The 12,272-nt window shown below is 39.3% G+C and overlaps 1 protein-coding gene across 3 annotated transcripts in view; it reads right to left on the bottom strand.

The window, feature by feature from the left end:
* LOC134660465 (scavenger receptor class B member 1) overlaps window positions 1-12,272 on the bottom strand; it is a 143,539-nt gene that overhangs the window by 26,559 nt on the left and 104,708 nt on the right. For all 3 annotated transcript variants that reach the window (XM_063516217.1, XM_063516218.1, XM_063516219.1), the window contains exons 3-4: window positions 2,883-2,974; window positions 2,252-2,412 (exon numbers count right to left, since the gene is read on the bottom strand). In XM_063516217.1, the coding sequence (XP_063372287.1) occupies window positions 2,252-2,412; window positions 2,883-2,974 (253 nt within the window). The remainder of the gene's footprint in view (window positions 1-2,251; window positions 2,413-2,882; window positions 2,975-12,272) is intronic.

A 12,272-nucleotide genomic window follows, 5' to 3' on the forward strand; every position in this document is an offset into this window, starting at 1 on the left:
TCTAATCTGTGGTTTAAAACTAGTTAAATGCGCTAGACATATGCAGCTAATTTGGGAAAATGGGAGTGAACTGGGGCCGGATGGATCACTTAATCCTAATTTGAGAGTACGAAAATGTTGACTGATATTATGATTAGTATGTATAATAGTTTCTGTAAGGAGCTCCGGTAGCCGTTTAAGAAGTGTAACGCTCTTACGGTAGATGTCGCTCGGGTCCCGTTGACCCATATGGTGGAAAGATTTGCTGGCTATGGATGAGGTCTCGGTGGCTTAGATGGCAGAGCGCTGGAGTATCGATCCAGAGGCTGGGCGTTCAAGTCTCACCCAAGACAGTCATTTTTAACTAAATTTATTCTAAGCTTAATAGCATCGTTCGCACTCGCAGACGTTTCTGCTTGTTAAAAATTAAAATATGGATAGTTTTTATCAATCATCATCATCCTCATGGAAGCTCATGGTACCAATTCACTCCGGTGTCCCCGTAGTGATTAAGGCCAGACCGCGCGAAATACAAAAGCTCGACGGTCACTGCTCTTGACTCACAAAATGACCGCCGCCCGTCGCTATACTGGAAAGCTAGTTAATGACACGCTATACACCGTGTTTTTTTTGATTTCCGTTAATTTCAAGGGTGCATTCCTGAGCTTAAATTAAAGTATCTTTCTCAAAGACACCGATATTCTAATTATTAACTCCATTCCGGAGATAATCAATAATTTATTTTTTTCCTATAAGGCCTCTACAAGCGTGTACACTTGCCTTAGGGCCGGTTTACATATTGATTAGTGTTTAGAATGAGTTCATACATTTGCTACTAAACTTAAGTACAATCTCGGTCGATCGAAGTTCGAAATGACATTTATATGTCACAGATTTCAATTGTTTGGTTGAGTTAAATGTAATGCCCGTGTTACAACAACGCTATATGCTACATATAATTACTTTTTAAAAATGTTTTGTAAAAAAAGCAAAAAAAAATTTTTTTTGAAAATTAACTATGCCATTTAGTTCTCTTAAACGTACTTAACCATACCCCGAAGTTAACGGAATTCAATAAAAACACGGTATATATATATATGATGATGAAAGTTTTTAAAAGTCATGGTTAGGAGCACACTAGTTCGATATTGTTGGAAATCATCGCGAGCGCGGACTTCAGAGCCCGTACCATGAGTCACTGACAGTGTCAAAACTGACATTTACGTTATCGAGAACGTAATTTACTTCCTATACATCTCGTTTGCACTAATATGCGAGTACGAGCGAGATGTATTAGAAAGTAAATTACGTTCTCGACGGCGTTTATGTCAGTGCCAAACTGATGGTAGCCGTACTGGCCGGTTTATGCGGTTCTGGCCGCGTAGCCATCGTGCCAATCGCTAACGCTTCGTACTCTTCGTAGCGATCGAAACGCAACTGTCACTGTCACACTAGAGTGATAGAGAGACACAAAGCGATTCGATGACGAAGCGCAAGCGATCGTCACCTTGGCTAGGCCGCCTGTTTCGGCGGTTCCGTGGGAATCTGCCAAATCCTACACCGGAACATGCGATACAACAGAAAACCACCGTGTCGCCGAAATAATTTATAGCTTGTAAGATTTTTATTATTGTATGTATGTTAGTTTGTAAGTTATGTATCTATGGGCCTTAGTTGCCTAATACAATATGTAAATGATATTTAATTAATTTTAACTAATTTTAATTAATTTACACACTCGTTCTCGGCCTGTCTCGGAGTGTCTCGACCATGAATCTAGTTTTTTAACTGGATCGGGTATGAGGGGTGGGGGGGAAATGACCGAACGGTAGGAGTAGCAGCGAAAGCGCTATTATTGTTTGTCCTTGTCTCACATTTTTTTAATTCCCCACCGTAAATTAGTATGGATTATGGTGGGCAACAAATAAATTCGACCAATCATACTGTCGCATTGCGTATGTTTTGTCCCTCACGGAGGCACGCGTATACCACTTCAATAGGATCCTACCTTCTATGGTCTCGACGTGTGTCTACAGCTGGCATAAGTGTAAGGCCTGAGTGGACGCTCAAAGCGGAGCGTTCGGCGGGGCGTGCAGCGTGGCTGTGGGCTCACGCGTGATGTGAGCGGCGTGCACTAAGGCCGCTCCTATACGTGCGCATTTGTTTAACATGCACGCCGCACGCCCCGCCCCGCTGCACGCCCAACTCGAGCGTCCACTCAGGCCTTACACTAAGGGTAGATATGCGGTTTGTAGTTGGTTTGTAGACTTACCTATACACAAAAGGGCCAACTTCCACCAGTTTAGGTTTCTCGCCATGCTCCAGGAAGCCGCTGGGGTTGGTGACGTTGAAGATGTAGACCTTCGTCAGCCGGACCACTCCGGGCTTCTGCCAGTACGAGTAGCTCAGCGAGCCGTTCCACAGCTTCAGCTCCTGTTGCAGACATACATACATCATGACATGCCTGTGACTTTGTTTTTTGCCCACAAAGTGTGGGAATAATAGTACATTATGATACAAGTGTGAAAAATAGGAAATTTGCAACGAGTGGCGATAAATTAAAACACGACCTGAGGGAGTGTTTTAAATCGACACGAGTTGCGAATTACCTTTTCGCATTGTGTACCTAGTTATTGTACAACGTTTTTAGGGGCCCACTGATTAACAGTCCTCCGGACGGTATCGGCCTGTCAGTTGTTCGGAACTGTCAAAATTTTGTTCTAACTGACAGGCCGATACCGTCCGGCGGACTGTTAATCAGTGGGCCCCTTTACAGTACATATGGCCCTTAAAATTTTCCACATACGCACGTATAGTGCTAGTTAATACCGCACTAGGGCGGTAAAGTAGCACCATGTGTACTGTAAATAAATATTACACACATTAAGCGCTGGTACACTCACCCTAAATATAATGTAGTCCAACCAAGGTACGAAGGAAAGGATGATTCCGAGGACCACTGTACATATGCTGAACAAAATAACAGCCAGGCGTCCTGCAACAAAAAAAAAAGGTTTTTAAAAACACGAAAAAAAAAGAACTAAACATCGAAACAGGAAGGTAAATGTAACAATTTTCTCGTGCTTAGTGTTTCTTCTTTATGAAGCTATTTTATAAATGAAATAAAATAAAATAAATCCAATCTAATTTCAGGGCCCCTTTATGTATTAGAAAAAAATGATTGTTCTAAGTGAATAGGTACCTAATTATAATTCCAAAGAGTCACGTGTTCCATGTTATGATTTTGTTAAGGCTAGCCAAGTTAAATCACCTTACAGGGAAAACCAGCCATTGTTAACTACGTAATAATAATCGTAATTACCTAGTTGACATCTAGCTTAGACTAGACTAAGTGTGATTAATAGTAGTAGAGGTTTAAAGTCAACTTTAGGGTCTCGGCGTGTCGCTTAGAATAAAAAGTTGACAGCTCCGAACAACTTACAGGCCGATATCGGCCGGCGGATTGGTCCCCTTTAGTCGAAACAACAGAAGTAGATGTTGCTGTACGGGCATGTACCATCGCTAGGGTTGCCAGATGGTCGGGATTTGGCGGGATTCTCCCGATTTTTAGCATGTGTTCCCGATTCCCGACAAAGTGGAAATTGTCCCGAAAAACAACTGCACGTTGTAAAACAACAATTTCAAGTTCCAAACTGTCGTCGAGCGAGCGAGCGACCTGCTGCGTCGAGCGCGTCAGCGTTATAATAAACGTCTATGGGCAGAGCAACTGACGTAGTGCCAATAATGTAAAATATCGTTGTTTTGAATACAGTTACTTTAATTTGAATAAAAAAAAATTCCCGACTTAAGTCTCAAAATCCCGAATTTTTTTATTTTTTCCCGAGAATAGTGCCTTTCGATCTGGCAACCCTAACCATCGCGCATACTGTTACCCGTACATCGGTGGACCTTATGCCTTTTGTAATAAGGTCCACCGATGTACAGTTAGGATTGTTGCTGTTTGTACAGTGGGCCAGGAAAGTGGTCTACCAGTTTTGACAAAAGTTTCTGCGAGATCTAACGATCGCTAAGATTGACAATTGTCACTGACATTCATGTCAAATCGACCTTGTCGTCCCATGACGTTCAAACGAACCTCAACCGTAGGGTGGTAGACCACATTTTTGGCCGACTGTACATCATGGTACCTCTGGCTGTCAAATGACATTTGACAATTCAGTTAATAAAGGAGGGTGGGCAAATTGGCCTATATGACCAATAAGGACAAGCAATATGTCACTGGATAGCTTATTCTAAGTTCTAATACTTTTACTATGACAGATAGTCCCAAATCTTTGTGTGAAAAAAGTTATCACCGCAAAAAGTAGTTTGAGTTTAAACGTGACTGTATCGTTTTTTTCGATACTAATAAGTTCCTATGTCGCAGATCATTAAGATGATTTGGTGTTACGATATTTTATTTTTTATTCGTTTTCTTATGTTTCTTATTATTGTACATCTTATAAGCGCTTCGAGAAATGGGTCCGTGGGGTGTCTTAGGACAACAAAACCAACAACACCAACAACAACAACAACATTCCTAGACGCACATTAGAGATGAGTTCGCCGAAGGGCAATGATTCGTCGGAAACAGCCGTTTTGCCTTCTCACTCGGTTATTAAGATTTTAAATACCTCGCCGTCGGCGCTGGTGCAATTGTAAAGAGTTAGCGTATTAGTAATAGTAGTAAAACACTTTATTATACAAAAATCAGAACAAATCAGGAAAAATATCATTCGTCATTAGTACAAAGGCGAACTTATCCCTTTAAGGGATCTTTTCCAGTTAACCTTTGAGCAAGTGAGGGAGAATTGGAGACGGTAGACATCCGTACTGTACCAACGGCGCAAAAAATAAAAAAATAATAATGATAAAACACGAAAAGTTTCTACTTAAAATATTATAATACTAGCTTACCTACTACAAATATATACATATACATATATACAACTAAATACATACGTAATCACGTATATAAACTTGGTCAACCAGATCTTGACAGTAGAAAAAGGCGGCAAATTTGAAAAATGTAGGCGCTAAGGGATTGCGTCCCATAGAATTTTTTTTTTTTTTGAATTTCGCGCCTTTTTTTACTGACAAGATTTGGTTGACCATACTTGTCCCGCTTATATACGTATAACTTTAACTTTAAACTAATTAAAAAAAAAATATTTCATGAAATACAGAATTATCAATATAATTTAATGTGTTTATGGTGTTATTATGTACTTTTATGCAATGAAAAGGTTTTATTATCGCTCTTTGTGATCGACTTAAATATACCTTTACTCGGAATTTTTTTATTACCACTTATTTAATATTATTTACTCAGTTAATTCCGTCAGTATTTTATTACTTTGCTAAGTGCCACTTACACCATCTCACTAACTCGGGGTTAACCGGTTAAACCTGGAGTTACCATGGTTACCAGTGCAATTTGACTCTGGGTTAACGGTTTAACCGCTTAACCCCGGGTTAATGGGATGGTGCAAGTGATGCTAAGTATCGACGCTTGCGTGTTCAAACTATCAATACCTGTCATTATCTGTGGTTTTTATATTGTTTACTTTTAATTTATGAGAATATTTAATTATTGTTGAAAAAAATAATACTTTAATTACTTTTAATTTAGGAGAATTATTAATTATTGCTGAAGCGCTGGTGGCCTAGCGGTAAGAGCGTGCGACTTGCAATCCGGAGGTCGCGGGTTCAAACCCCGGCTCGTACCAATCCGTTTTTCGGAACTTATGTACGAAATATCATTTGATATTTACCAGTCGCTTTTCGGTGAAGGAAAACATCGTGAGGAACCGGACTAATCCCAATAAGGGCCTAGTTTACCCTCTGGGTTGGAAGGTCAGATGGCAGTCGCTTTCGTAAAAACTAGTGCCCACGCCAATTCCTGGGATTAGTTGCCAAGCGGACCCCAGGCTCCCATGAGCCGTGGTAAAATGCCGGGACAACGCGAGGAAGACGACGATTAATTATTGCTGAATATAAAATGATGTAATTAGAGCTTCCCAGAGCTTTCTGCGAGTTTATCCGTTAATTAATTAGAGTAGGTACTCGTAAACACGTGTACCTAAAGTCATAAAAATAATCATAAAATTGTAATTGAATTTCGTATTTTAAAGTAAAGTAGGCACATTTAATTTAACGGTACCGCTCGAGTTCGAACCAGTGACCGCCGCCGAGCTAACCTCAGTAATCAGTAATTTCCTCCGCCTGATGAGCGTTCCGTTTCCGACACACTAACAGACAGACACGCGAGCACTATTCCTACTACAACTATATATGGGGCATTATCTATGAAAAGGGACCTTATGTCGATGGCCCTTACGCCGCACAGCGTCGCGCGGCATTGTATTTATATCGGAGCATTGTTAATAATGGCGTAAGCGCCATCGACAATAAGGTCCCTTTTTATAGATAACGTCACATATGTATAACGGGTGTGGCCTGTAATACGAGCAAAAAATTAAACTGTAGGCTATACTCCTCAAACTGACCAATATTTGTTCAGTGAGTTTTAAGCCGACCACTGATTAACAGTTCGCCGGAAGATATCGGCCTGTCAGTTGTTCGGAATTGTCAAATTTTTGTTCTAACTGACAGGCCGATATCGTCCGGCGGCCTGTTAGTCAGTCGGCTTTACAAATAATGAAGACTTCGTATTTTTCATACAAAATAAATATTATCTTCAATGTAGGTACGCCATTATCATTGTGATTGACGTTGCTTGTCACGCCTTAAACATAACAAAATTCGCAATACATTGCGTCTTAGAAAAAGCTTTTAAAAAAGTGTATTAAAAAAACAAAAGTTATATTTAAAAGTCGCTGAACAAATGTTGGTCAGTATGAGGAGTACAGCCTACAGTTAATTTTTTGGGTATTATAGAGTGTGTAAATCCCACATAAATCCAATACGGGCGATAAATTAAACCAGATATACAATTTATCCGTTTATTTATTTAATTTAACTGGCGACCGAAGAGCTGTGGCGACTTCCTCGCGCAACGTATCAGCATTGCGATACAGCGAGGAAATGCCGCCACCATCCATGCCTCAAGATTTAAGCTAGTTATTAATTTAGTTACTTAAGTAGTACCACTGAAAGTATATATATTTTATGTAAATAAATATTCCCAATTTATCCGTGTAATCATTATTTAAGAAGTTTTTATAAAGTTAGACTTAACTAGCGACCCGCCCCGGCCTCGCACGGGTTACACAAAACCTGATCAAATTATACACCTAAACCTTCCTCAATCACTCAATTGATAGGTCTAGAGTATAATAAAATTAATAAAATATGTAGGTAATTATAGTTAAGTTCAAAGCAAACAACGCCATATTCGTAGTATAAGTACGAGTAAGTGCGTCAATGTAAAAATGAGCCTAAATAATAATGACTAATTAGGTAATTATTTGCGCACTTCTTGCTACTTTCTGAATAAACAAAACGTCAAGTTTGACATTAGGTCACGTCTGTCATTTTTCAAGCTATTTTATTTGTTTTGTGTGTATTTTAATTTAAACTTTCGAGGTGTAAAATAGTTGTTTTTGTTTTTTGCTGGTAACATTTGCCGAATAACTAAACTGTGACGTCCCACGGATAAAGGTACCTTATGGCCGTTGGCGCTTATGCTATTATTAACGCCGCTTCGCCGCCGCGCGCTATTATTATTGCGGCACTATGCGACGTAAGCGCCAACTGCCATAAGGTACCTTTTGCCGTGGAACGTCACAACTAGAGAACTTTATTTAAGAGGCAAACACAAAAAGCAGCTTCCATTTAATCGATAATATTACGTTCTCATTTTATTAAATTAAGAGTCCGCATCAAGCTCGGTTCTCCATATTTTAAAACGACTAGCTAGATTGCTCTGAAACTTTGTACATACTTACAATAGGATAAGGTATATCTAGCTCTGTAATTAGTTTATGTAGCTTTAAATACCATAGTTAAATAAAAAGCGAATTTAAGTTTTTCATACAAAAGTTGTTTTTGATCTATTCCGTTTGTTTTATAAACTGGAGCTATATGGGGCATTATCTATGAAAAGGGACCTTATTGTCGATGGCGGTTACGCCGCACAGCGTCGCGCGACATTGTATTTATATCGGAGCATCGTTAATAATGGCGTAAGTGCCATCGACAATAAGGTCCCTTTTCATAGATAACGTCACATATAAACTAATTACAGGACTAGATATACCTTATGTCATTGTATGTGCAAAATCCAACATTTAACGAGTTCCAAACTTTTTAAAACTTTAAATGGCCTTATGGCCATATCAAATGAAGGCATAGGTCCATTAAACAGCCAAACAGATGATCAGCAGTTATTATTATAATGTTGGTACCGCGACTATTTAGGTGTCTCAAATACGTTGGCGTATTTTCAGCAGAAAAATAGGTACACTTCTTTTTTTTTAAAGGCGGCAAGCAAATCTTTTAATGGTTTTACTTTTTTCTGTGAAAATTAGAACGTTGCTTCTGTAAAATATTTATATTTCTTGCACCATTTTTAGGGTTCCGTACCCAAAGGGTAAAAACGGGACCCTATTACTAAGACTCCGCTGTCCGTCCGTCCGTCTGTCACCAGGCTGTATCTCACGAACCGTAATAGCTAGACAGTTGAAATTTTCACAGATGATGTATTTCTGTTGCCGCTATAACAACAAATACTAAAAACAGAATAAAATAAAGATTTAAGTGGGGCTCCCATACAACAAACGTGATTTTTGACCGAAGTTAAGCAACGTCGGGCGGGGTCAGTAGTACTTGGATGGGTGACCGTTTTTTTGCTTGTTTTTTTGCTTGTTTTGCTCTATTTTTTGTTGATGGTGCGGAACCCTCCGTGCGCGAGTCCGACTCGCACTTGCCCGGTTTTTTTTTTGAGAAAAACACTATATATGACTCGGCTGGAAGGCTACTTGTTGGCTTCGGATTCAATTAAACGGACTCCCAAGGTCGTCCGTTTAAAACGAATCCTCAGCCTGCAAGTAATAGCTACTTCCGAACCTCGACAATAATGTACTATTACTGTATATTTTTTTGGTGTGCACTTTTACCTTAACAAAACATTGCAAGTTTTCCACGCGTAAGAAAATTAACATGTTTTTGTTTACCACCATCACAAACTCTAGGGTAAACCCCGGTAGCATCATTTGATTATCCATCATTATATTACCGTTTCATAATGACTTATAACTACTGGTCTATTATTACACTTAAGTCCTTTTAAATATACGCAGTAGATAATGAACATAATGATACCGGCTTTGAACTTTTGACCTACTGTTATTTTATGCTATATTATGTTAAGAGGTACCACAGACTTGTAAGATAGACAGGTACAGTGAGGTTCAGAGATAGCTGACCCCCTGCAAACAAATGTCAGTTATCTCTGCAGCTTAATGTATGATCGCTTAATTGTAACGTTATCTATGAAAAGGGACCTTATTGTCGATGGCGCTTACGCCATTATTAACGATGCTCCGATATAAATACAATGCCGCGCGACGATGCCGCGTAAGCGCCATCGACAACAAGGTCCCTTTTCATAGAAAATGCCCCAATTAAGTCACACGAGCGATTGGAAGACGAGCAAAGCGAAGAGCCATGTTTCCCCGACACTCTTCGTTTCGCATTATCGCTTCATCTCACTCGTTTGGCTCCGCCGGCTCATTCTAATCATGAGTGGGAAAGAGCGAGCAAGTAACACTGAGGAGTTACTGAGCGAGTTAAATCTGAAGAGTTGAAGAGTGAGTGAGTGCAATCAAAAAATATAGTTCATTTAAATCATTCACTCGTGAACGACACATGTCTAGCGCCTATGTGTGATGACCGTGAGTTGTTACATGCTGTGTCTAATAGGTAAGTCATCACTGGTTATGACTACTGAGAATTCATCACGTACAAGTAATCAAAATCATTGTCGAGTAATTGTGAAGTGATTAAAGTTAATTTTATGATAAAATTGGTTTATATGGTTGACACATGCAGTTAGCGTGGTGGTGCCAAATGCACTGAGTTGTCATATTTTTAATATTAAAGGTATAAATAAAATAAACTGGCCAAGTGCAAGTCGGAGCTGCCCAAGGGTTCCGCACATCGCACTTTTTTAAAGTTTTGATTCATCTGATATGTCATACAACCATGTTCCTTTCTAATTTCCTGGTTTACGCTCCCTCTTAAGAAATGAAAATCAGGTAATAAAAAAATAACTAAAAACGGGACTCTATTACTAAGACTCCACTGTCCGTCTGTCTGTCTATGTGGCTGTGTCTCATGAACCGCGATAGCTAGAACCTTGAAATTATCACAGATGATGTATTTCTGTTGCCGCTATAACAACAAATACTAAAAAGTACGGAACCCTCGGTGGGCGAGTCCGACTCGCACTTGTCCGATTTTATTTATTGAAGCCAAGCATGATCAAGTTGTTATTCATCATAATTATGTCAACAGTAACAAGTAGAAAAAGGTCTTAAATCGGTTCGTAACACGCAGTTCTAAGCCATTTTAGCCTCGTGCCGCCCACCATACAAAATTATAGCCAAGGAAGTTTGAACCTTGTTGTATTTTCAATTAAGTTGAATTTCATTTAGGTATTCGAAAATTTTACGAGACAAATGAAATGCTACCTATTTTGTTATTAATTAAGACGAAACAGGAGCTGAGATTTAAATATTTTAGGTAAACATACCCGTCTCGCTAACGGATGCAGCTCCTAAAATTAGTGCGATAAGGACAAGGCAAAAAATCCTGCGTAAAAATCTCAAAAATCGAGGTTTCGTACTCGACTGTTTCCTCCTCCAAAACTTAACCAATCGTAACCAAATTTGGAAATCTAAATGATTATGAAATTATCTGTGTCTGAGCGTTTTGATTTTTTGGATAATTGATATCAGTTTTGAATACCACGTCTCTCATTGCGGCATAGTCAATTAGGCCATTGTGGCCATTTTTGAAGGGCTCTAGAGCGCCTTAAAAAACAAAAATACAAAAAAAAGCAGAACGGTCCGACACAGATATTGACAATATTAATTTGTGTCGAAAAAATCATTGCTCTAACTTCAAAACCAACGGAGGAAACAGTCGAGTACGTTTGTATGGAGAAATGACCACTCCTGTTGGCTCTTAAGGTTGACATTCCATCGAAACTGATCGAGTGTACATCCTAATGTACATTGGGCGGCACGAGGTTGCGAATGCCTATAAAAAGGTCAAAAACATGTTTCCCTTAACATTTTGTCCTTAATTGGACATTTGGATTGGAAGTGTTTTCGTGATCGAGTCAGTCTGTAGGGTCCTTTCTTAAGGCAGGTAGTTATTGAAATAATGTGGACGGCATATTGTATTGACTTTATCCTCTGACTTGGCCAAGACCAGACCAAGAGTAACAGGCGTATTCTAATTTTAATATAGGATATGAATTTGATCTGGATTAGATATGGATCGGATCTGGGCGTTTTTTTTGTTGTCCCAAACACTTTTTTTTTCAAATTTGGGATTTTTAATGTTATTTCTACTCAGAATCACGAGCTCTTTCTATCCTAATAGGAGAAAAAAAGTGTCCCAAAATTTCCATACATTTTTCGATCTTTCCATTACGCGACCACCATACAAAGTCTATGAAAAATGGTGACGGAATGGAAATAAAAACCTTAGGACACTTTTTTTCTCCTATTAGGATAGAAAGAGCTCGTGATTCGTGACCGTCACTTAAGACGGTTTTGCTTGAAGAAATTTTTGCTGACAGATCCGATCCATATCTAATCCAGATCGAATTTGTATCTAAAAGCCATTTTCATTTGTCAAAATAAAGATTCAAATAAAATGGTATGGGAGGCCTTTTTAATCTTTTTATAGGCCCCTGGGTAGCTAGAGGTTTGCAGTAGCACAGAAAAAATAATAGTACTAAGGCAGTAGTCACAGATCTTATATCAAGATAAGTAGTTGATACATGCAAAAGAGTTCAAGCGCTGGTGGTCTAGAGGTAAGAGCGTGTACGACTTGCTATCCGGAGGTCGCGGGTTCAAACCCCGGCTCGTACCAATGAGTTGTTCGAAACTTATGTATGAAATATCATTTGATATTTACCAGTCGCTTTTCGGTGAAGGAAAACATGGTAAGGAAACCGGCTAATCCCAATAAGGCCTAGTTTTCCCTAGGGGTCGGAAGGTCAGATGGCAGTCAAGTAAAAACTAGTGTCTATGCCAATTTAATTCTTGGGATTAGTTGCCAAGCGGACCCCAGGCTCCCATGAGCCGTGGCAAAAT

Source organism: Cydia amplana, chromosome 27 (assembly GCF_948474715.1).
Source record: "Cydia amplana chromosome 27, ilCydAmpl1.1, whole genome shotgun sequence".
In the NCBI taxonomy this organism is placed as follows: domain Eukaryota; kingdom Metazoa; phylum Arthropoda; class Insecta; order Lepidoptera; family Tortricidae; genus Cydia; species Cydia amplana.